This window comes from Macaca thibetana, chromosome 14 (assembly GCF_024542745.1).
Source record: "Macaca thibetana thibetana isolate TM-01 chromosome 14, ASM2454274v1, whole genome shotgun sequence".
Lineage (NCBI taxonomy): Eukaryota > Metazoa > Chordata > Mammalia > Primates > Cercopithecidae > Macaca > Macaca thibetana.
Window position 1 is genome coordinate 37,163,437 of NC_065591.1, and position 25,975 is coordinate 37,189,411.

The 25,975-nt window shown below is 34.6% G+C and overlaps 1 protein-coding gene across 1 annotated transcript in view; it reads left to right on the plus strand.

Moving 5' to 3' along the window:
* Window positions 1-25,975, plus strand: part of KIF18A (kinesin family member 18A) — an 85,240-nt gene that overhangs the window by 32,394 nt on the left and 26,871 nt on the right. The window contains exons 11-13 of the mRNA XM_050755376.1: window positions 8,957-9,121; window positions 15,739-15,860; window positions 19,090-19,325. Of these exons, the coding sequence (XP_050611333.1) occupies window positions 8,957-9,121; window positions 15,739-15,860; window positions 19,090-19,325 (523 nt within the window). The remainder of the gene's footprint in view (window positions 1-8,956; window positions 9,122-15,738; window positions 15,861-19,089; window positions 19,326-25,975) is intronic.

The window sequence follows — 25,975 nt, forward strand, 5'->3', positions numbered from 1 at the left end:
AACCCCATAAAATATTTAGTAATATTATCCTAATAATAATAATGAGGAAACCAAAATACAAGTTATTTTATCCAAGGTGACACAGCTCGTAGGTGCTGAGTTCTGATTTGATCTGTAGCATGCCGATGCTAGAACCTGTGCTCTTATGTTTATGCTTTTTTACGTGAACTGGGAGACAGATATGAGAAAATTACACCAAATGCAGGATAAAGATAACACATGTGGACAAGATATTGTTATATAAAGGATAAACTTCATGTAACAAGAAGAAAAGTCATACATTCATCTAATAGGCATTTCAGAAGGAGGTATTTAGTGAAAAAGCAATATGCAAAAATTTATGGTTGAGAATTATCTAGAACTAATAAGATGTAAATTCAAGAAGCATGAGTTCTAAGCAGTATAAGATAAATATATACCTAAACGTGTGAAACTATGGAGCACTAAAGATCAGAAAAATAAATATTTTGAAAATGCTGACAGCTCTCCCTACTTTTGATATTCATTGATGATGAGTTTCTTTGTATTTTTATGTATTTTATGTAATTTAATTGCATAGACATATGATATTCAAATACTACTTATTAAAAAGCTTTATCTTATAAGTAATTGCCCATTCCTCTCTACCACCCCAAACATGTTTTCTTCTTTTCCTACTTTCACAGAAGTAATAATTATATAGAAAAATTTTCCTTTTCTTAATGTCCAGAAGCTGTCAAATTTTAAAGAGTGCTTTTCAAAGCTAACACTTTAGTTTTTTGTTAGCCTATGAAATGGGAAAGATATGCTATACTGGAAATTAATCATAAAGCTTTCAGTAATGTATCATTGATAGCAGTTTGTCAGTAGCTATTAAACTATATTATCGAATTAGTAATATATTTACTGTTTTATGCCTTAATGAAATTTTCTTTTCAATTTTCTGTTGTGAGATGCATTTAAGATGTTCCTCACATTCTTTTAAGGCAGAAAGGAAACTGAATTTATTTCTTTGAATTTATATATTGCTGCTATATTTGTATTTTCACTTTCATGAACTTCAAATTGTTGCCAGTATTCTTTGATAAATGCAATGATTTCCAAATAACAATATCTTATTGGATTAATTTATCAATTTGTTGTTGTGAACTTCTTTCATATGCTTGCGAAACAAATTTCTAAAATAGTACCATATTATATAATAATTATATATTTTATTTCAAATGTTTGAGATGCTTTTCTTCTTTTTATTTTTTATGTTTATTTTATTTTATTTTGTTTTATTTTTGGAGATGAGGTCTTGCGCCACGGCTCACACAAACCTCCCAAGTAGCTGAGACTCCCAAGTAGCTGAGACTACAGGTATCCACCACCATGCCCAGTTTATTTCAATTATTAGCACTTCTTATATTACATAGTAATCTTCAGTGGGTAATAATTCTTCTCAGTTTTGTAAAGATGTCCTTTATATAAGTGTCAATTATTTGAATGTATAGTTATCTGATTTACTTTTTGACAAAAGGCAAGAAATGCAGCCATAGGAAGCTGATATTGACTTAACATCTCAACTGTAACAAAACTCTTATTGAACACTTGTTTATATGTAAAACCTTGTGCTTGAAACAATAGAGGTAAAGAAAGAGAATTTTGCCCTTCAGTTATTTACACACTAGTTGGAGCAATAAAAATAATAAAAATGATAAGGCACTATATGATTGTCATATAAATAGTAATAATAAAAACAGCTGATATTATCGAACACTATTTGCCAGACATTTTTCAAAGTGCTTTGCATGGATTAATTAGTTTTTTGGTTTTTTTTTTCCATACTTTAGGTTCTAGGGTACATGTGCACAATGTGCAGGTTTGTTACATATGTATACATGTGCCATGTTGGTGTGCTGCTCCCGTTAACTCATCATTTACATTAGGTGTATCTCCTAATGCCATCCCACCTCCCCCCACCCCACAACAGGCCCCAGTGTGTGATGTTCCCCTTCCTGTGTCCAAGTGTTCTCATTGTTCAATTCCCACCTGTGAGTGAGAACATGAGTGTTTGGTTTTCTGTTCTTGGGATAGTTTGCTGAGAATGATGGTTTCCACCTTCATCCATGTCCCTGTAAAGGACATGAACTCATCCATTTTTATGGCTGCATAGTATTCCATGGTATATATGTGCCACATTTTCTTAATCCAATCTGTCATTGATGGACATTTGGGTTGGTTCCAAGTCTTTGCTATTGTGAATAGTGCCGCAGTAAACATACATGTGCATGTGTCTTTATAGCAGCATGATTTATAATCCTTTGGGTATATACCCAATAATGGGATGGCTGGGTCAAATGGTATTTCTAGTTCTAGATCCTTGAGGAATCACCACACTGTCTTCCACAGTGGTTGAACTAGTTTACAGTCCCACCAATAGTGTAAAAGTGTTCCTATTTCTCCACATCCTCTCCAGCACCTGTTGTTTCCTGACTTTTTAATGATCACCATTTGAACTGGTGTAAGATGGTATCTCATTGTGGTTTTGATTTGCATTTCTCTGATGACTAGTGATGATGAGCATTTTTTCATGGGTCTGTTGGCTGCATAAATGTCTTGAGAAGTGTCTGTTCATATCCTTCGCCCACTTTTTGATGGGGTTGTTTTTTTCTTGTAAATTTATTTGAGTTCTTTGTAGGTTCTGGATATTAGCCCTTTGTCAGATAAGTAGATTGCAAAAATTTTCTCCCATTCCGTAGGTTGCCTGTTCACTCTGATGGTAGTTTCTTTTGCTGTGCAGAAGCTCTTTAGTTTAATTAGATCGTGTTTGTCAATTTTGGCTTTTGTTGCCATTGCTTTTGGTGTTTTAAACATGAAGTCCTTGCCCATGCCTATGTCCTGAATGGTATTGCCTAGGTTTTCTTCTAGGGTTTTTATGGTTTTAGGTCTAACATTTAAGTCTCTAATCCACCTTGAATTAATTTTTGTGTAAGGTGTAAGGAAGGGATCCAGTTTCAGCTTTCTACTTATGGCTAGCCAATTTTCCCAGCACCATTTATTAAATAGGGAATCCTTTCCCCATTTCTTGTTTTTGTCATGTTTGTCAAAGGTCAGATGGTTGTAGATGTGTGGTATTATTTCTGAGGGCTCTGTTCTGTTCCATTGGTCTATATCTTTGTTTTGGTAGCAGACCATGCTGTTTTGGTTACCGTAGCCTTGTAGTATAGTTTGAAATCAGGTAGCGTGATGCCTCCAGCTTTGTTCTTTTGACTTAGGATTGTCTTGGCAATGTGGGCTCTTTTTTGGTTCCATGTGAACTTTAGTTTTTTTGAATTCTGTGAAGAAAGTCATTGGTAGCTTGATGGGAATGGCATTGAATCTATAAATTACCTTGGGCAGTAAGGCCATTTTCACGATATTGATTCTTCCTATCCATGAGCATGGAACGTTCTTCCATTTGTTTGTGTCCTCTTTTATTTCATTGAGCAGTGGTTTGTAGTTCTCCTTGAAGAGGTCCTTCACATCCCTTGTAAGTTGAATTCCTAGGTATTTTATTCTCTTTGAAGCAATTGTGAATGGAAGTTCACTCATTATTTCGCTGTTTGTCTGTTATTGGTGTGTAAGAGTGCTTGTGATTTTTGCACATTGATTTTGTATCCTGAGACTTTGCCGAAGTTGCTTATCAGCTTAAGCAGATTTTGGGCTGAGACAATGGGGTTTTCTAAATATACAATCATGTCATCTGCAAACAGGGACAATTTGACTTCCTCTTTTCCTAATCGAATACCCTTTATTTCTTTCTCCTCCCTAATTGCCCTAGCCAGAACTTCCAACACTATGTTGAATAGGAGTGGTGAGAGAGGGCATCCCTGTCTTGTGCTGGTTTTCAAAGGGAATGCTTCCAGTTTTTGCCCATTCAGTATGATATTGGCTGTGAGTTTGTCATAAATAGCTCTTATTATTTTGAGATACATTCCATCGATACCGAATTTATTGAGAGTTTTTAGCATGAAGCGCTGTTGAATTTTGTCAAATCCCTTTTCTGCATCTGTTGAGATAATCATGTGGTTTTTGTCTTTGGTTCTGTTTTTATGATGGATTACGTTTATTGATTTGTGTATGTTGAACCAGGCTTGCATCCCAGAGATGAAGCCCACTTGATCGTGGTGGATAAGCTTTTTGATGTGCTGCTAGATTCAGTTTGCCCGTATTTTATGGAGGATTTTTGCATCGATGTTCATCAGGGATATTGGTCTAAAATTCTCTTTTTTTGTTGTGTCTCTGCCAGGCTTTGGTATCAGGATGATGTTGGCCTCATTAAATGAGCTTTGGAGGATTCCCTCTTTTTCTATTGATTGGAATAGTTTCAGAAGGAATGGTACCAGTTCCTCCTTATACCTCTGGTAGAATTCGGCTGTGAATCCATCTGGTCCTGGCCTTTTTTTGGTTGGTAGGCTATTAATTATTACCTCAATTTCAGAGCCTGCTATTGGTCTATTCACTGATTCAACTTCTTCCTTGTTTAGTCTTGGGAGAGTGTATGTGTCCAGGAATTTATCTATTTCTTCTAGGTTTTCGAGTTTATTTGCATAGAGGTGTTTATAGTATTCTCCGATGGTAGTTTGTATTTCTGTGGGGTCGCTGGTAATATCCCCTTCATCATTTTTTATTACATCTATTTGATTCTTCTCTCTTTTCTTCTTTATTAGTCTTGCTAGCAGTCTATCAATTTTGTTGATCTTTTCAAAAAACCAGCTCCTGGATTCATTGATTTTTTTGGAGGGTTTTTTGTGTCTCTATCTCCTTCAGTTCTGCTCTGATACAAGCCTATGAGATAGATCTAATATTATCACCATTTTGAGGCACTGAGAACTCAAGTAGGTTGTCTGGAGTTACTTACCTAATTAATATGGCTGAACCAATGTTGAATTCCAACTGTCTGGCCTCAGAGCCTGCACTCTGAATCACTCTGCTGTACTCTAAGTACTATAAATGCTATACCTATTCAGAAAAGAAAACTGCGGCTTCCTATTTTTATTAAAAAAGGCTTCCTGTTGGAAAGATGAGATCTGTACTGGGCCTTGCATTTCTATACATATTGTCCTACAAATGTGACCTGCTTTGCTGAGTTTGACCAGAGCAGGTCACATTTGTTGGACAATATGTATAGGAATACATAATTATACTCAAAACTTCCTGCCAATTCCCACTCCCTTACCCACGGCAAATTTCACTGGTCTGTGGCCATACCTTCTCTCAGAATTTGAAAGTAGCCAGAACCACAATGAATGGACTGGAGTTGGCGCATGATGTTAGACATATTTGCCATATTAGGAATTATTATCAATAGATTGGGAAGATCGGATATTGGTACAGATTGTGGAATTTTTGGTTGCTAGGAATGTAAAATCTATTTTTGTAAACAAAATGCAATCTTTCAAGCAAGGGAGTAGCGTTATCAGAACTTCGAGTTCCATTTTTTAAACATTTAAATATTATTTAGCATAATTAATGAGTTTGGACTGTGTAATCCCAAAATAATTTAGATAATTGTTATTTTAGTGTCTTAATTCCTCCATTGAATTTTGAATGTGGTTATCTAGGAAGATTAAGACATAGAGTAATAGAATGGGTTTGACTGGTTTTATGTTTTGTTTTGCTTTGTTTTGTTTTTTCTGTTTTAATCCTTATTTTTCTGCATAGTAGCTTAGACTTTTTTCAACCCAGTCGCCTTTTCTGATCTCTTGCTTTTGGTCATTTCAATCCTCAGATTCCCAATTATTATAGCTATTCTTATGAGACTAGGTAAGCAGTGGAGATAAAAACTCTTAAGTTATTGGTCGTAGTTAACCCACTGAAAAACATAGGAAGACATCTAGAGGTTGATTTGTTTTGTTTTTATATAGAAGTGTCAAACTGTAGTATGAGTAAACTGCTTTTCTAAGGCAAGGAATCTTACATGTTTTGGATTCCCTCCAAAAGAGGTTTGTTATCAGAAGTGCTGAAAGAATCTCATAACATTGATTCAGCTATAAATAGTTCTGGAGTATGGACTTTGAAATTACTATTAAAGGGAAGCTCTTGGGTAATTTTATGGCCCCATGAAAATAATCTGTAAGATTATTTTTAATGTAAAAATATGAGTTACCATATTAGCAATTATTTTACACAAAGCAGTAGTAACAACTAAAATTGTAGAATTATGTTTGTTCTCTCACAAGACTTTTGTGGTGTGCAGGGGATTTTGTTAATGAAATATGTAAAGTTTTTTAAAACTTAATGGGAGACATTTCACTCTAATGTTGGGGTTTAACATGCATATTTTAGAATGTATTCCCAAACACTAACTTGCCATTTTAGAACAATGGGTGGTAGTAGTACTCTGATGGAAAATGTCCTCTAAGAACTATCGTAGAGGATACATTTGATGGACATTAGAAGTAAAAAGTCAAAACAGACTTTTGGAGGTTTTCATTTAGGATTTTCTGATATTAAATATTGCTGCCATCAGACCCGCATACCCTGGTTTCTAAGAGTCCCTACAATTGTAAATGCTAAAGCAAAATAAAGATAATTTAATTAGCTGCCTGCCTTCACTTAGGTACAATATTTTCGTCTTCATTTTTCAGACAAAGTAACTGAAGACCCACTAAGATCTGCCTAAATTTGTATACCTGCTGAATGGCAGAAAAAAGTCAATAGGTCACACCTCCCACCTTCTGTTATAGCAGTAGCTCTAAACTTCAAGTTTCAGGATCCCTTTCCACTTCTAAAAATTATTTAGATCTTCAAAGAGCTCCTGTTTATATGTAGTCTCTCTACCAATATTTCTATATTAGAAATTAAAACTGAGATATGCAAAACAATATTTATGTATTGATTCATTTTAAAATAATATTAAATAATAAAGAAATAATTATATTAATAAAATATAATAAATAGCAATAAATTATAAATAATTAAATATTAAATAATAATTAAAAATTTTGTGTGGTTACATAAATAATTTTATTTTCTCAAAAATAGATAGTGAAAATAGAAGAGTGGCATTGTTTTACATGTTTGCAAATTTCTTTAATGCCTGGCTTTTCCTATCAGCTGTATTCTCATAACTGCTGAATTGTTATTCTGTTGTGATGTTACACATCATTTAGCCTCTAGAAAACTACTGTACAACTAACTGTATGAGCAAACAACAATTTAAAAAGACTAATAACATTTTAGTGTTATTATAAAAATGGTTTTAATGGTTTTAACCTTGTGAACTCTCTGAAAGGATCTCAGGAATCCTTAGGGGTCCCTGTACCATGCTTGGGTAACCTTTGCATGATAGCATTTTTTTTTTTAGTTTTTGCTGACAGAGTCTCACTTTGTTGCCCAGGCTAGAGTGCAGTGGCACAATCATGCAGTCATGGCTCGCTGCACTGCAGCCTCAACCTCCCGGACTAAATTGATGCTCCCACATCAGCCCCTCCACCCTACCAAGTAGCTGGGACTACAGGCACATGCCACGAAACCAGCCTAAATTTATTTTTTAATTTTTGTGTAGAGACACGGTCTCTCTATGTTGTCCAGGCTGGTCTTGCACTTTTGGCCTCAAGCAGTCCTCCCGCCTCAGCCTCCCAAAGTGCTAGAATTACTGGCATGAGCCACCATCCCAGCCTGCATTGTAGCATTCTGTCACAGTTCTCTTCCTAGTGCTGTGGTCAGTTTGATGGGTTACGTTTTGTTTTGTTTTCTCTTCTTAACTATCCAGGTTTTTGTTTCTTTGAGACATTTGTTTTGTTTTTGTTACTATCTTACCATGACAGAGAGAGACTAGGATATTATAATTAACCAGAGAAGCCATAAAAAAGAGTCAGAAACCTTAGTTAGAATGACGGTGGCTATCAACTATTTTTCCCTTATCTATGACTCTAGCCTGAAATGGAATCTGCCTCTCTCTGACTCTTGAATTTCCCTTGAAGGGAAGGTAAGTAAAAGTTTATGAATATCTAAGATTTGGTTATGACTTCTTGATAGCCACCTTTGCCTGACCTTAAATCATTTATTAGCTCATATCCTCTATCCAGATGAAGATAATCATATTTTTCTATTATATGCCCTAGTCTCAATAGTGCATCTTTTGCCAAAGTTAAGAGATGTTTATCTCCCAAAGAGGGGGAGTTCTTTGACCAAATTCAAATCTAGTTTCTGCTCTTCTTTTTTTTTCATTTCCTGCTCCCAGAACCAGCTGCAAATGCTTATTCTAACCTTTGGGGATCCATTGTTTCAGGTCTACCCATCCTATCTGATAATTATTGACTTTAGTGTCTATGGGCAAATCCCCCAGAGAGGGCAAGATGTTCTGGCCCATTGTTTTCATGATAGTGTGCAAGACTCTTAGGGTAAGAAATCAAAGATTAATTGTAATCTCAATTTGTGCCTAGGTAAAACACCAAAAATATTTTGAATATTCATTATGGCTCCTGAACCAAGCTACAGGCAAGATCAGATACTGATAAGCACTCTGATATAAGCTCTTTTTTCTGTATCAGTCAATTTGAGGCCTTATAGGCAAACACAGAGCAATAGAACACATTATTTATTCACATCAAAGATAAGAGCAATATATGCATCTGCTTTGATTTTGAGTATGGAGATCATGGAATATATCTGACCTTGTATGAACTTTTCAGATGAAACGTACTGAAAGGACTGTACTTTAACACCAAAAAAACAAAAGTTATAGTCTTCGATTTGGTCGTTGTATTTCTGAAAGCCATAAACTCTCAACCTGTAATTTTATAACAATGACTCACAGCTCAATTTCCTATTTTTCTGCAAGCAGTAGTATTCTGAGATTTCAAGGGGGAAATAGCTTTAAATACAAATATATAGCCTAACTTAATTTACTACAATAGTACACATAAGAAAATATACTAGTTTACTAATATCACATACATCAAAGATCATAAAAATTAGATTCACTGTTAAATGAATTGTGTTTCAGGCCACTGGAAAACGAGATCATAGACTTGCAATGTTGAAAACTCGTCGCTGCTACCTGGAGAAAAGGAGGGAGGAGGAACTGAAGCAATTTGATGAGAATACTAATTGGCTCCATCGTGTCGAAAAAGAAATGGGACACTTAGGTCAAAACGGTCATATTCCAAAGGTACAAATATCTCTGTATGTTCAGATTTAATTTGTAAGAACTGAGCGCCTAAAATGTGTTCTCTTTCTTATTGAGTGAATGTCTTTCATAAGACAACTATTATTGCCTCATAACTCTGAGATTTAATTTACTTTTAAATGTTATTTCTAAGTGATTGCATCCTTTTATAAGGTAGCTTTTAGGTTAAAATAAATAATTCTATTTCAAACTGTACTTGAGGATTCATTATGTAGGTAATTTGTTAGAAATGTTGATATTTTATGCAAAAATAGTTTAAATGAGGTCAACATTAAATGTGTTATGGTTAAAGTTGATTTGAAAGGGTGTGTATGTGTGTGTGTGTGTGTGTGTGTGTAACTGAAGATATTCCACCTTAGAATGGCAAAAGGTTTTATTTTTAAAGTGTAGTAATGGGTAATGACAATATCATATTAGAATTATGTTCTGCTACAAGGTTGCAGTAATCTAACTTTAGTGCCTTAACTAGTGTGGGCTGTCTTTTGTTCTCTTAACAATAAGTCTTGGAAGTATGCAGTTCATTTCTAATGCAGTACCTTTAAAATGTCATTATCATGCTTGTCGTTTCATGATTGTAATATTACTGTTTCATATCTAGTCTCAAGTTTACACACCTAAGCCAGAAGAAGAGGAAAGAAAGGAGGGGGGGATGGCTATATAGGAGAGCAAAGATGTTTCCAAAAATTCCTAACAGACTAATGTGTTGGCTAGAAATATGTCACATGGCTATCTGTAGATAGAAGACATTCTGAAAAGATGACCTCCTTTTTTTTTTTTTTTTTTTTTTTTTTGCATAATTACTCTGAACAGTATTGGAGCTCTCTCTCTTTTTTTTTAACTTTAAATTCTGGGATACATGTGCAGAATGTGCAGGTTTGTTACATAGGTACACATGTGCTGTGGTGGTTTGCTGCACCTATCAACTTGTCCTCTAGGTTTTAAGCCTGACATGCATTAGGTATTTGTCCTAATGCTCTCCCTCCCCTTGTCCCCACCCCCAACAGCCTCCAGCATATGATATTCTCATCCCTGTGTCCATGTGTTCTCATTGTTCAACTCCCACTTATGAGTGAGAATGTGCAGTGTTTAGTTTTCTGTACCTGTGTTAGTTTGCTGAGAATAATGGTTTCCAGCTTCATTCATGTCCCTGCAAAGGACATGAACTCATTCGTTTTTATGGCTGCATAGTATTGCATGGTGTATATGTGCAATATACCTTTTCTTTATCCAGTCTATCATTGTTGGGTATTTGGGTTGGTTTCAAGTCTTTGCTATTGTAAATAGTACTGCAATAAACATATGTGTGCATGTGTCTTTATAGTAGAATGATTTATAATCTTTTGAGTATATACCCTGTAATGGGATTGGAGATCTCTTAATAAGAAAGAAGAAGAAAGTAAATATGGGCTAAGCAACTAGGAGCAACTGCTATGAAATAATTAATTTTCACCCAAATACTTAATAGTTTAATAAAAGAACAACTTCTTTTCAGTCTTTTTCTAAAAGGAAAAATATCTACAGTCTCTACTTTGGTGATGCTCTTCTGAAATTCTATAACTCTGTGTCAGCTAATTGATATGGAAACTTCTAAAATCTTTTAATTCCTAGAAGGGCACCAGACAGAAAATACAGGTGAAAGAAAATATAAAATATTTACCAACAAATGCCAGAGATCTTTAATGTTCAAAAGTACTAATTTTTTATAATTCAAAGATATTAGTCAATGCATTATGACTGGGGAATGGATTCTCTGATGGGTTAGCAATGGCTGTAAATGATTATTCTTTTAACATGAAAGCTCAGACATGACTGGAGAGAAAAGACTAGCAGTAGTAGTTAATGATGACAGTTCAAAGTAGTGAAAGGAGCAAGCAGCAGATATCCTGTTTGCTAAGAAGGAAGCCAAAGACAGTAGTTCCTTAGTATGGATATTTATTGAGCCAACAATTTAATCTGCACCTCAGAATATCTTGATAAAAGCATACCAGTCAGTTAGTTAAGTAGATTAGGACATTAAATATTGTATACAGCACATTCTAGTAATATTTTGCAATAATGTAACTTAGTCTGTAAGGCACTTTAAAATATTCCCCACAAAAAGAATTTAAACACTGGAAAGAGGATAGATTTTGGAGTTGGAGTGTTTGGTAATTCTGGCATATAGTAGTTGTTTTGAATACCAACTCTAACACTAATTATATGACTTTGGACAGTGCGTTTGACATTAATGTCTTAATTTGTCATCTATAAATGTATTTAAGATATTATGAGCTTAAGTGGAGTGCTATATTCAAAGCCTAGCAACACTTAACAAATAATAATGGATGATAAATAATAGTTTAATACTATTCTAAGCTACAATAGCATAGACATCAATAGCTAAGCAAGTTGTACAAAGAATGAGTGTACACAGTTAACAAAAGAGTTAACTGCATCATATAATATAATATAATTTAATATAATATATAATATAATTTCTCTTCCAGAACAGTGATTCTGACCTTTTTGGGGGTCATAGATGCCTTTGAGAATCTGTTCAAAGCTGTGTGGATTTTCTCCCAGATGGGAGATTGGGGAGGTCAAATTCATACAATTTTGCATATTTCCTAAGTCATTTGGGTTTCCTAACACCCTTCCATTGACACAAGATTAAGAATATCTACTTCAGAAGGAAACTATAGCACATTTTTAAAAAATGTTGTATCCATCTTAAGATGATATAACGACTCAAAAGGAGTAAGCAAAAAAAGACAAGATTCATCAATAAACTATAATATGGTTAGCTAGGATCAGAGGATATAACTTCTGAAATTCCATATAAAGCCATAGAGTCTCATCATAGAATGCAACAGGCTCTATCACAGTACCTGTAGGAATACTGAAATATGGTTATGTCGTTGATAAAATCGTTTCAAAGAAAACGACTGATAACCCTGGCCAAATGAGTGTTTCTCATTTAATGCACAAGAGTTGCTTCTCTTGGATTGGTAGCAGGTGTGGAATGTTGACAGTACTTTTCAATTTATTTCACTTATTATTTAATCGTTTATTTGGAGACTGTATATCTAAAGCAGTCATATTCTCAAGATCATCATTTTCTAAACTATATAAAACTCTTAAGTCTTTTGGTTAGTGTTAAACTTTGACCTCATTTAAAAATAACTACTTTCCTTAATTTGTTTGGTTACTTCGGGCTATGATATTCTCATAGATTATTTACCCCTTCTAGTCAGCAAAAATTTTCTCATGAAGAGTCTTGAAACAACTTTTTGTGTGTAGTAAAATATAACATAAAATTTACCATCTTAACAATGTGTAGATACACAGTTCAGTGGCATTAAGTATATTAAAAATTTTAAATATGTGTGTATATAAGTTTTAAATAATATTCCTAGAGTATTTTCACCTCTCAATATCCTAACTTAATTTACATTATGCTTGTATTATATGTTTGTCCATGTAATCAACATTCCAACTGCAGAAGTACTTAAGAACTTAAGAAATATTAAGGAGGCAAAAAAGTCATTTGTAGAAATTTACTAGTTTGCCTTTTCTATCCCACATTACCATAAGCTTCCAATTTTAAAAATGGTATGGTATTGTTTCTGATATCATTATTATTGCTATTTTGTGTTTGCTTTTTTGTCTACTTTTTAGTGTTTATGAAGTTAATCAATATTGTCTAGATTATTTTTAATAAATTAAAACTTTTTCAATATGGTCAAATTAATTTTTCTACCAATCTGTCATCTAGATTTCTCTTATGAAGAACTTTTGTATACCTGAATGTGAACCTGGAACTGATTTTTACATCTTTGTTTTTTATGCATTTTATCACAAATAACTTGAACAAATAAAATTAAAACCATTTTCATTGCCATCACCCAAATCTAACCCTCAATTCTTTTTTGTGCAGATATTTATAGCTGAAAAAATAGCTGAGAAAATTATCTAGTTATAAGCCATTATTTTTTATATAAGCAAATTGAGACATAGCTTTACGATAAAGGGACTTATCCAAGGTCAAACAACTCTGGACAAATACCCAGAACTTCTGACTTTGAAATTGCTGCTGTTTTCTCTATACTCTCCTGCATTATTTACTCTTCAATATTCTGAATCTGTCTACTTCTCTTTATACCCCTCTACTGCTATCCCTAATTCAGACTCCTGTGCCCCATTATACATTTGGTCTTTCTTCTCTGATTCATGTTCTACTGCAATTCATTCTCTCCACTGCAACCAAAGTGAGTTTTAAAAGGTAAAACTGATCATGTTGTTCTTCAATGCCTTCTCCCTAGAATAAATTCTCCATTGTGAGTTACCAGGCCTAGCATGATCTGGCACCTGAATACTTCTCAAGGTTTATATATCACCTTTCATTATACTCTATACTTTAGCCATTACTGGCCTACTTATAGTTCTCAAAATAAGCCGTGTTCTTCCAATCAGATTTAGTCATTAGTATGTCAAGAAAGACTCAAATTGTAAACTTGGTTTTCCAAAGTTAACAGGCTAGCCAAAGACCCATTATTGACTAATATAATTATACAATCAAGTCTTGTCTCTTTAAAAGACTGACTCAAGAAGATAAAGGAATAAGATTATCAGAGGATGTGTATAAAGGAGGGATTTTTTTTCTTTATACTTTAAGTTTTAGGGTACATGAGCACAATGTGCAGGTTTGTTACATAGGTATACATGTGCCTGTTGGTTTGCTGCACCCATCAACTCATCATTTACATTAGGTATTTCTCCTAATGCTATAAGGAGAGGTTTTTTTTAAAGGAAAAAAGATGCAATGTGTGGCAAACATGTTCACACTATTATGATCATCCAATTTTCTAACTATTAATAGAAGGAACCGAAGAGATCATCTGATCCAGCTCTTTAATTTTAGTCAAGTAAACTAATCTCCATAAAGAGCATATATTTGGCTTAAGATGACATTTGTTTCTAGGTTAAACCCATCTCTGAAATCACATGACTCTAGCCATATCATCCTGCCTCCAAAGATAAATTTTTTTCTAAAACATTTGATATATTTCTTGAAGTATAATGAATTACATAAATAACTCCTAACTTTAATATATCCAGACAAACAGGATGAGTGACATTGTTCTCTGTCATAGTCTCAATAACTGGCATTGGAAGTACTTTTTAAAAAGGAAAAAAATAACTTTGACATTTTAGAAAATTATTGGTCAACTGCACATTGGAAAGGAGTTTTATTAAAATTGATTTAATCTTAATATTCTTTAAAAGAATCTGAAGAATACTTTGCATTGTTTCCACTCACTAAAGCTAAGATGGATTATGGGAATTGTCCCTAGGAGGAAGTGTCCAGTTTCCAGGCATAGATCCTGCATATAGGGTTCCTGTCTTAGCCATTCAAAGTGTCCAAAGAATTTAAATTTTTTTCATTGTATTGACTGAAATTTTTCCAATAAAGTTTCTGAGAATATTTGATTATCACCATTTATACTTTGGTGTAATCCCTTCGCTGATATTTTCTGTAGATAAGATTTAATAGGTTTAAGGAAAGACAAGTAACTTTAGGTAGTAGATTACAGGACACCTGGCCCTAGGCAGATGAGGCTTAGGAAAATGGAGCCTACAAAAAACATTTTCACACTTTTGCTAGGATGAAGCTTGTATCAAGAGTGGGTCTCAAGTCTTTTCTCTTTAAAAGAAGAAAGATTCAAGAAGATAAAGAAGATTATCAGAGGACGTATATAAAGGACATTTTTCTTTTAAAGGAAAACAGATGGAATATTTGGCAAACATGTTCACACTATTATGATCATTTAATTTTCTAACTGGAAAGGACTGAAGAGATCATCTGATCCAGCTCTTAAAATTTAGTCCAGTAAACTGATCTCCATAAAGGCTGTATATTCAACTTAAGGTAGCATTTGTTTCAAGGCCTTATAAGCCCATCTCTAAAATCACATGACTCATAGGCCAGTGCTCTAACCATATCATCCAACCAAAGGTGATATCAACCATATGATCTTTTGTTTCATGCAAAAAAAAGAAATTTTTATTGCACACAACTCAAAACTTAGTACACTGGGGCTTTAACACTGAACTAACCTGACTCAATGCCTGTGCTGATGGTAAACTGTATGTTCTGGTATGAACAGAGAAATTATAAATAAATGAATACATCAGTGAAATTGTTACTGATCAATGCAGTCAATGCTATGACAATATCAAGGGGTGGAGAGTGTCTATCCAAATACAATGCTCAAGGAAAGCCTTTCTGAGGAAGTGACATTTAAGCACAAACTGGTCATATTTATGTATTTTTACAACATCGTGAACAAGTTGGATAGACCAAGAAACTGTCATCACAGTAAAATTTCTTCTAAATTCCTAACACTCAGTTTCTGACGAAACATGAAAACTTATCTTGCTTGTAAATTATAGACCACCTTTTCCAGAACTTTTATTTTTCAAATTATTTCTAAACATATCATTTAATATCTAAAAAGAATTAAAACTATTGGCAACAATATAAAATAAGTGTTATTAAACTGATTTAATTTTAACATTCTTAGAGTAATCTGAAGTACATTTTATATTGTTTGTCCTAGGAACTCAAGAAAGATCTTCATTGTCACCATTTGCACCTCCAGAACAAAGATTTGAAAGCACAGATTAGACATATGATGGATCTAGCTTGTCTTCAGGAACAGCAACACAGGCAGACTGAGGCGTGAGTACATACATCTACCTATTTTCCGATTTTAACACTATATCTGAAGCACAGAAGTTCAATTTTCCACTGCCAGAAAATTAAGTTTTATGTGTTACAGGATACATTATTTTTAAGTGTCTGCCTGAACCAGAAAACATTAAGAGAGTTCTTTCCTTCCAACAAACTTTTTACATTGCTTTATAAATTTGAAAGTGTTTTTCTTTAAAAGTACGTTACTTTTACTTAATATATGCTATGGAATACAAAATTTAATAAGTACCTACACATTGAAAAGAAATCTGCCTTCTACCTCTATCTTCTAGCCATCCATGTCTCCTCTTAGAAGCAAGTGCTGTTAACATCACTTGAATTTTTAAGTAGGCAATTGTTAATTATTCATAATTTCAGAATTTTTTGCTGTCATTACAGTGAAGTTGCTAAATATCAGGTGTCCTGATTTTTATGGGATGCTATAAGAGACCTTTTATGTTCTCTCTTCTAGCTCAGTAGTAACATTAGTCATTTATTTTTAAAACATAATAGTAAAAAAGAAAAAGTATGGCTTAATCTTTTTTTGTCACATTGGATACATCAGTCAACTCCTTAGGCATCACTTTGATGTTCCATGCAAATGAGAAATTTATTTCTCTAACTGCTTTCTGCTACTCTAAGAATCTATTCATGTTCTACTAGTATGTTCAAATAACTGATAATTAATTATCTTGATTTAGAGGAAATCATGTTAGTAGACCTTTTTTTAAAAAAGAAAAATGAAAAACTTCAGGGAGTTATTCTTATGTGGCTGGAAGCTCAAACTAATCTCTTTATACTTTCTGTGTCTATTCCTAGAGCAGATATTGAATATTCATTTGCTAACACTCAAACCACTTACAAGAGCTGAAGTCGTCAAGAAACATTAATTTCTTTTAACCATACTACATTTGCTATATCAGACCCTGGATGAATACACTATCTTAAGATAAACATTAACCTTAAAATGGGGAAAAAAAGACTAACTCAATAATTTAGAAAATTGGTGAACCACAGCATCACAGAGGCAATGTGGCATAGAAGAAAGAGGATGAGTTTTGGAATCAATCTTGAATTACAGCTTTTATGAGCAATATAACCTTATGCTGATTATTTAGCTTTGCTAAGCCATGGTTTCCTTATATAAAAATAGATTATAATACATTTCATATAAAGGTTATGAATAGATTATAATACATTTCATATAAAGTTTTTGAAAAGATTAAACCTGAAAGTAAATAACATGATATAATTCCTGTGTTATAGGTCCCTAGGACTACTTTCAGGTTCAGTGATTCATTAGGGAGACTCACAAGACTCATCATATAGTTTTATTATTAGTTGTGCTTTATTTCAGCAAGAGGCTACAAAGCAAAATCGGCAAAGGGAAAAGGTACAGGGGGCAAAGTCTGCAGGAACCCTGACACAAAGTTTCAAGAGTCTTCCTCCAGTGGAATCACACAGAATGTGTACAATTCCTCCAGCAAAAAGTTGTGGCAGCACATGTGAAATGTTGTCTGCTTTGGAAGCTCTTTTGAGTTCCGTGCCCCAGGTTTTTATTGGAAGCTAGTTGCATAGGCACTTTCTGCCAGGATGTATCAAGATTCCAGACTTTTCAAAAGGAGAGAAGGTGTTTTAGCATAAACCACATTGTTTAACAGTTTAAGCACAGTGAGCCACTCTTGTCATATGAGTTCTGGAAATGCTGGGAACCCTCCTAAAATCCGTATTTTAAAATACCAGCCAGGTGTCAACCTTATAACCAAGCCTTTCTTAGCAGTGTCAGGCCTACTATGATAACTTTCCTGCACAGTACCTGATTAGTGTAGATGCTAAATAAGTAATTGTTTAATTGCCTTTGATTAATAACTTCTTCTTGTACTTATTACCTACTTAATTGCAGTACCCTCCAGCAACCCCCACCAAAAGGAAAAAGGTCACAATTTTTTGTGCTGCTATTGAAATATTTAAGACTCACTCATAGGTTAAAAGGTGCTATTTCCTTGTGTATGAAAATTAATGCCTGATTAGTCTTTTCCCACTACCCTATCCATAATTCTACTGGTTCTCTTCTCCTCGATGTTATGAGACGACTGGAACATCATCTTGATGGACTCAGGATTCCAGGACTGAATCACTTCAGGATCATTCATGTTAGACATCTTCCTTTATAGAAAAGTTGGGAACCACTGATTGAGTGTATAAATTTATAACTGTTTAGCTGTGACATTTCTTCAGTGACCACTTACATAGAAGTCTGATACACAAAAAATTACATTCAGTGCTGCTCTAATTGTTACTAATAAGGAAGATTTTGAGTTAGAGCCATGAATCCAGTGCCCTAACGATTATTTGTACTCCCCATCCTTATCCACAACTTTTCTCCTTAAAATCCCTTTAAGTGCCATTCCAAAAGCCATTCTTTAGGTCATTTAACTTAAAGGAGAGGTAGGTTTTGTTCTTTTGTTATATGTTTGTGTGTGTGTGTGTGTGTGTTATAATATTGTATACTTAAAATATATCTCATCATTTCACATAGTATATTAATTTTTCATTTCAATTTTATGATAATTAGTAGCAGTAACAACATCTGTGGTTTGGAAATCACATTATGTTTTGCAAAAAGCTTTTATGTACATTTAATTCATTTAGCCAGGCACAGTGGCTTATCCCTGTAATCCCAGCACTTTGGGAGGTGGAGGCAAGAAGATCTCTTGAGGCTAGGTGTTTGAGACCAACCTGGGCAACATAACAAGACCCCATCTCTACCAAAAAAATTAAAAAGTTAATGTAGTGGCTCACATCTGTGTTCCCAGCTACTCGGGAGCCTGAGGCGGGAGGATCAAGTGAGCCCAGGAGATCGAGGCTGCAATGAGATGATCATGCCACTGCACTCCAGCCTGGGCCACAGAGTGAGACCCTGTCTCTAAAAAATAAGTAAATAAATATACTTAATTCATTTAGTCCTCAAAGCAATCTCCTGTTGTAAGTAGTGGCTATTTATCTGTCCCTCACATTACAGAGGAAAAACTTCAGTTTTTGCCTTGTCCAAGGTCATATGGAAGCAAGTGAAGACAATCTGAGACTAGAACTTAGTTCATACATGGGAAATTATTTTAATGATATGCTAATACTTTGGGTGTTACATAAAAGAACTAAAATAATGTATTTAAGATAGAACATTTATCTCTCCTTTCTTCTCGTCTTCTGTATATAGAGTATTGAATGCTTTACTTCCAACCCTAAGAAAACAATATTGCACATTAAAAGATGCTGGCCTGTCAAATGCTGCTTTTGAGTCTGACTTCAAAGAGATCGAACATTTGGTGGAGAGGAAAAAAGTGGTAGTTTGGGCTGACCAAACTGCTGAACAACCAAAGCAAAATGATCCACCAGGGATTTCTGTTCTTATGACCTTTCCACAACTTGGACCAGTTCAGCCTATTCCTTGTTGTAAGTATAACTTTCGTTTTAAGTAAATAGTAACATTATTTCTAAAGATAACCTTTGTATATCAATCTATAGAACAGTTAATTTTTAATAGATTTGGCTATTTTATTAAAATTAATTGGGACCAGGCGCGGTGGCTCACGCCTGTAATCCCAGCACTTTGGGAGGCCGAGGCGGGCAGATCATAAGGTCAGGAGATCGACACCATCCTGGCTAACACGGTGAAACCCCGTCTCTAGTAAAAATAAAAAAAATTAGCCGGGCATGGTGGTGAGCACCTGTAGTCCCAGCAACTCAGGAGGCTGAGGCAGGAGAATGGCATGAACCTGGGAGGTGGAGCTCGCAGTGAGCCGAGATGGCGCCACTGCACTCCAGCCTGGGCGAGAGTGCGAGACTCCATCTCAAAAAAATAAAAAAAACTTAATGGGAAAATTACCTTTATAGTCATTTCAATTCACCAGTATCGTCCAAAGATCTAGAACAAGTATGCATTGATGTTCTAATTTTACCCTCTTTTTTTTGGTGGTTTTTTTTTTGAGACAGGGTCTCACCCTGTTGCCCAGGCTGGAGTGCAGTGGTGCAATCAAAGCTTGCTGCAGCCTCCACTTCCTGGGCTCTAGCAATCCTCCCACTTCAGCCCCAGGAGTAGCCAGGACTTACAGGCATGCACCACCACCCCTGGCTTTTTTTTTTTTTTTTTTTCCTGTGGAAACAAAGTATCACTATGTTACCCAGGCTGACCTCAAACTCCTGGACTCAAGCAGTTCTCTCCCTTGGCCTCCCAAATTGCTGAGATTATAGGCATGAGCGACTATGCCTGACCCGTTTTACCTATTTTTGATGGAATAATTTTGCTTCCTATCCTTCCTTAAAATGTAACCTCTCTTAAGGGCAGGAAATTATAATTAATCATATCATATTCTATAATAATAATCTGTTCTTAAGATCAACTAACAATGTAGAGTTTACTATTTTTCTATTGATAAATCACTTGATATTTCTCTTTCATAAAAGTATGTATGAGACATTTTAATTGCAAAGCTAACATATAATCTTAGTTAAGAAAAAAATTCAGACAATGTAGAATATAAGAAGCAGAGTGCCATCTTCAACTCTTCTCAGAACCTCAATTTTATGCCCTATCTCAGAGATTAAATGCTGTTAAATATTTATTTTTGCAGTATGTGTATAATACAAATGTATTTGTATTACATAAAGCTTTTTGATAAGTTTCACATGAATGCTAGCACATTACACATAGTGGTCTGCAACTTTTTTGTCTAGTTTATTATGTTTGTTGGTTTTATTTGTTTATTATGAACATTTTTAGGGTACATACATGAAGAATCTACCTCATTTTTGTATTGTTTTTGAGAATCCAGAGAATAGACATACCATAATTTAATTAACCATTTTCTGTTAGTGAACAGTACATCAGAGAACATATCTGTATATTCCCATTTGTGCATGCATAGCAGAATCCTAGAAGCTGATTTGCCAGGGTAAAGGACATATCTTTTTTTTTTAATGCATCATTTTAAACTGCTTTTTATAATTTTTTTCTATGCTTAGTACACATGGGAGTACCTGTTTAATCTTCACCTAAACCAAAAGTAGTAACAACAGCAATAATAATAATGCATAGTCATTTTTTTTTTTTTTTTTCTGAGATGGAGTCTTGCTCTGTCACCCAGGCTGGAGTGCAGTGGCACAATCTCTGCTCACTGCAAGCTCCATCTCCCGGGTTCACGCGATTCTCCTGCCTCAGCCTCCCAAGTAGCTGGGACTACAGGAGCCCGCCACCACACCCGGCTAATTTTTTGTATATTTAGTAGAGACGGGGTTTCACCGTGTTAGCCAGGATGGTCTCAATCTCCTGACCTCGTGATCCACCCGCCTCGGCCTCCCAAAGTGCTGGAATTACAGGTGTGAGCCACCGCACCCAGCCGCATAGTCTTTTAAAATTTGTACCTCTCAGATTATTGACAAGGCCAATTCATCCCCTGTGAGGTATCCTTTGCTCATTCGCACTAGTGAAAATTTTTGTTTATTTGTTATGGGTTTGAGGGGCTTTTTGTTTGCTTAGTCTTTTGCTTGGCACTTCGTATCTAATAACTCTTTGTTCATTTGGTGCTTTTTACATATATACATATATGTTAAGCAATAATTGATCAATTTATTGGACTTTTAACTTTTATATAGTCAAATCTGCCTATATTTTCCATTATGGGGAATTTTCTTGAGATCTGGTGTTTGTTAGCCCCTCACTCCCAACTAGAGTTCATTTTTCTTATGTGAGCTAAATGTGTGCTGGGACATTTGGCTCAAATGTGTCCCAGCACACATTTAGCTCACCTAAGACAAATAGACAAATAGTTGGGAATGAAGGGCTAATATGTAAGACCTTATTCACAGAGAATAATAATCTGTTGAAGTCAGATTTTATGTTAAGTGTTGCACCTGAATACAATCTGACTTCTGGCTTATTGAAATATTTTCCCAGTCTTTGGCTTTTAATAGTTTTATTATATTATGCCTAGTTGACTTTATTTTTACTTTTACTTCTCTTAAGTGGGTTGATGACTTTCTGAATTTATTTCTGCATTATCTTTCATTTGTTTTGGAAAGTTCTTAACCATTATCTCGTCACCTATTGCTTTTGTCACTTTTGCTCTCTCCTCTACTTTTGTGACTCCAATTATATTGCATGGCACTTTCTCATTGTATTGTATATGCCTTTTACTCTTTTGCTTTTAATGTGTTTTTCTCTCTCTGGATAATTTTGTTTCTCACATTCTGCAGTTTACTTTCTTTTTTCAGCTTTATCAAATGATCCTTAAATCCATAAAATTTTTAATTTCAGTCACTACATTCCAATTCTGGAATTTCCATTTCATTCTTTTTTATAGTTTCATATCTTTGCAAAAATTGTTATTAAGTACAAAGGTTATAATTACAGTCAGCCATCCATATCCATGGGTTCTGCATCCATGGATTCAACCAAGTGATCAAAAAAAAAAAATGGATGGTTTCATCTGTACTGAACATATAGACTTTTTTTGGTCATTATTCCCTAAACAGTGCATCATAACTATTTACATAGTATATATATAGTATTAGATATTGTAAGTAATCTAGAGATTATTAAAGCATATGGTAGGATTGTATAGGTTGTGTGCAAATGCTGTATTATTTTTTATGTAAAGAATGTGAGCATCCATGAATTCTAGAATGATCATGCAACCTATCCCTCACAGATACTGAGAGACAACTATAATTTAAAGTCTGTGTCTAAGAATTCCAAAGTGTAACCACTGGGTCTGTTTAGACTGATTTTCTTGCATGTGGTCTTAATTCCTCATATGCACGCAAATTTTTTGTGTGCCAGTCAGGTATTTGCAAAATTGTTTGCAGAATATTTTGATGCATCTGATCACAATATTAAAAATCTCAGAGAATATTTACAATTCCTTCTTTCAGACTCCAGGTAGCATTAGCAATTCAAAATCACCTGAGTCCTATTTCAGAGACTGAGATAATTTGATACTAAACTGTAGTTTCCTGAGGGCCTGCCTATTTCTGATTTGCCCTCTGCAGTATAGCTGTTCAGAGTCCCAACTCAAAGCAAGGAAGATTTACAAAGATCCTAATTTCCAATTCCAGCACCCTATTCCCACAAAGTTCTTAACACTGCTGCTATGTTTTTCTGCCAGCTCTTCCAGCATAAGCAAACAACCTCAAGGGGAAATTCGCTGAAATTGCAGAAGTTACTTTCCTGAGCCTCCAACTTCCTCCTGATACTCACCTATAGTTTTTCACCATCTTATTAATAATCCAGTGCCTTCAAACAGATGTTTTTTATCTTTTGTCCAGACTTTTGGTTGCTTTCAAAAGAAAGGTTGGTCGGAATTATCTCCATCTTTATTATTAGCAGAAGTTCCCTATATTATACCTTTACATTAAGATAATAGGGAAAGTTGGATAGATTATCTCAAAACATATATATTGTATGTACACATATATATTCTTTTTCATTTAATAAAGCATGTGACCTGACCTAGTTGCGATCTCTGGAGAGCAAAACTTAAGTTTTTTTCAGATTCTCTTATACCTTTTGGGCTTAATTCTTTTTTTATAATGTACTCAAGATGTTAGAAAGGAAATAGGATTTTAACACCAAGATCGAGAAATACTGACCACCTGCTATATAATGCTCATTATTCCTTATTTAAAAATCTGTATTTCACATACAGTATAATTGCATAGACTATACTTGTCAACAATAAAACAAAAGAATTTACTTGACTCTTAATTCCTTCTCATAGTATTTTTGAAGGAAAGACTTGAAGCCATGTTACATTTTATAATTACGTATTTTCTCTTGAAAACATATTAGAAGGTGGGTTTTGTTTTTATAAAGTTTTGTCCTTGGCTTGTTACTTTACTATTTCATTCAAATTATTTTAGAGATGAACTATTTATTTATTATGTATTTTCCATTTCATGAATTATGTGTGTTGTATACATGATGAATAGTGTCAAGGGGGAATAATAGGAACGGTGTTTATAAGTGAGTTCAAGTGCCTTAGGGACCTTTAAAAGTATTTACTAGATTAACTATATTCTTTTTACTTAAATACACACACATGCAGTGCTTTTAAGAATCTGGGGCAGGCACAGTGGCTTATACCTGCAATCCCAGTATTTTGGGAGACTGAGGCAGGCTGATTGCTTGAGCCAGGAGTTCAAGACCAGCCTGAGCAACATGGCGAAACCCTGTCTCTACAAAAAATGCAAAACTTAGCCAGGCATGGTGGCCCATGCCTGTAATCCTAGCTACTTGGGAGGCTGAACTAGGAGGTTCACTTGAGCTTGGGAAGTTGAGGCTGCAGTAAGCTGAGATTACACCATGGCACTCCAGCCTAAGCAACAAAGCAAGACTCTATCTCAAAAAAAAAAAAAAAATCTGATGAGATTAACTATAATGAATGTAGGCTATACTCTATTGTTGGGCATTTGGGTTGTTTAATAAATTTTCACTATTATTGCAAGGAATTTTTTAGTAAGCGAATATGTATATTTATCTTTGTACTCATATCTGATTATCCCTACAATAAATTCTTTAGAAGTAAAATTTCTGGCTCAAGATAAATTATGCAAACATTATGCAAAATTTGCAATATATATTGTCAAGTAACTCCCCTCCTTTAGGTGATTTTAACCCCCATCCAGCAGTATAAATGAATGAGCTTTTTTTTGTTTTAGCCTCACCAGCTTTTGGTGTTAAAATATTTTTAATTTCTGCTTTTAGTAAATCAATTACAAACATGTATATAAGCACAAAGAATACTATCAGTACCATATGTCCAACACACCTAACTTTAAAACTTATCAGCTCATGTCTAATCTTGAAAACCCATCTGCTTTCCTCCATCCCAGCTCTTACACTAGATTATTTTAAAGTAGATCTCAGACGGCACATCATTTCTTCCATTTACATCAAGTATGTATAAAAGAAAAATGTCATCAAATATCTAATGTGTCCAAATTTCCCCCATTGTCTCATAAATTGTTTCTATGATTTGTTTGAATTAAGATCCAAACAAGGTTCAGGCCTCTGCAGTCTTTTTTAATCTTGGACACTCTCTCCCACTTCTGTCTTTGCTAATTTTTAGGTTGGGGCAGAAGTAATTGTGGTTTTCATCATTGAAAGTAATGGCAATGCTTCTTGATACTTTGCCAATAGTCATAAATACTATCTTTTTTCCATTTTCATTACTAATATAGTTGAGTGTGTTTTTTTTAATTGAAGACTCTTTTTTCTGTGAATTGCCCAGCCATCCTTTGTACATTTTTCTGATATAGTCATCTTTTTCAACAATGGTTACTTTTTTACGAGATCTTAAATGTAGGTTTTTTTTTTTTATTCATTCAACAGTGTTTAACTTATAGCAGTATTTCAGGCACTTGTCTGATGATAGGGATCAAAGTATGAAACAAACTCCACCACCCTCAAGGAGCTCACTTCTAGTAGAGAAAGACAATAATATAGTGAATAAATTAAACAGAATGCTAGAAGGTACTACATGCTATGAGAAAGAAATAAAGGGAGTTCAGGAGTGTGGCCAGGGAGGAGAGAGATTGCTATTTTCAATAGCATGGTCAGGGAGGATCTCACTGATTAAACTTGAAGGAGTTCACAGGATTAGCTGTATGAATATCTGGGAGAAGAAACTTTTTTAGGTAGAGGGACACAATCACAGTGCAAAATCTCTAACATAGGAATTTGCCTGACATATTCAAAGGCTGGTGAGGATACATAACTGGTACAAAGAAAAAGAGAATGAAAGTAGTGAGGAGATCAGAGAGATAAAGGGAAGGAATGCAGATCACATAGGGCCTCCTAGGTTACTATAAAGGACTTAATTAGTCTTTTACTCTGAATAAAACAAGGAGCCATGACATGGTCTGAGCAGAAATGTAACATATCTCAATTGTGGTCTTAAATAATCTCTCTGACTGCTGTGGTGAGAATAGATTATACTATGGCAAGGGCTGAAACATGAGGAGGCTACTAGAATAACCCAAGCAAAAAATGGTGATGATTCAGACCAGGATAATAGCAACGGAGCTGGTGAGAAGTGGTCAGATTC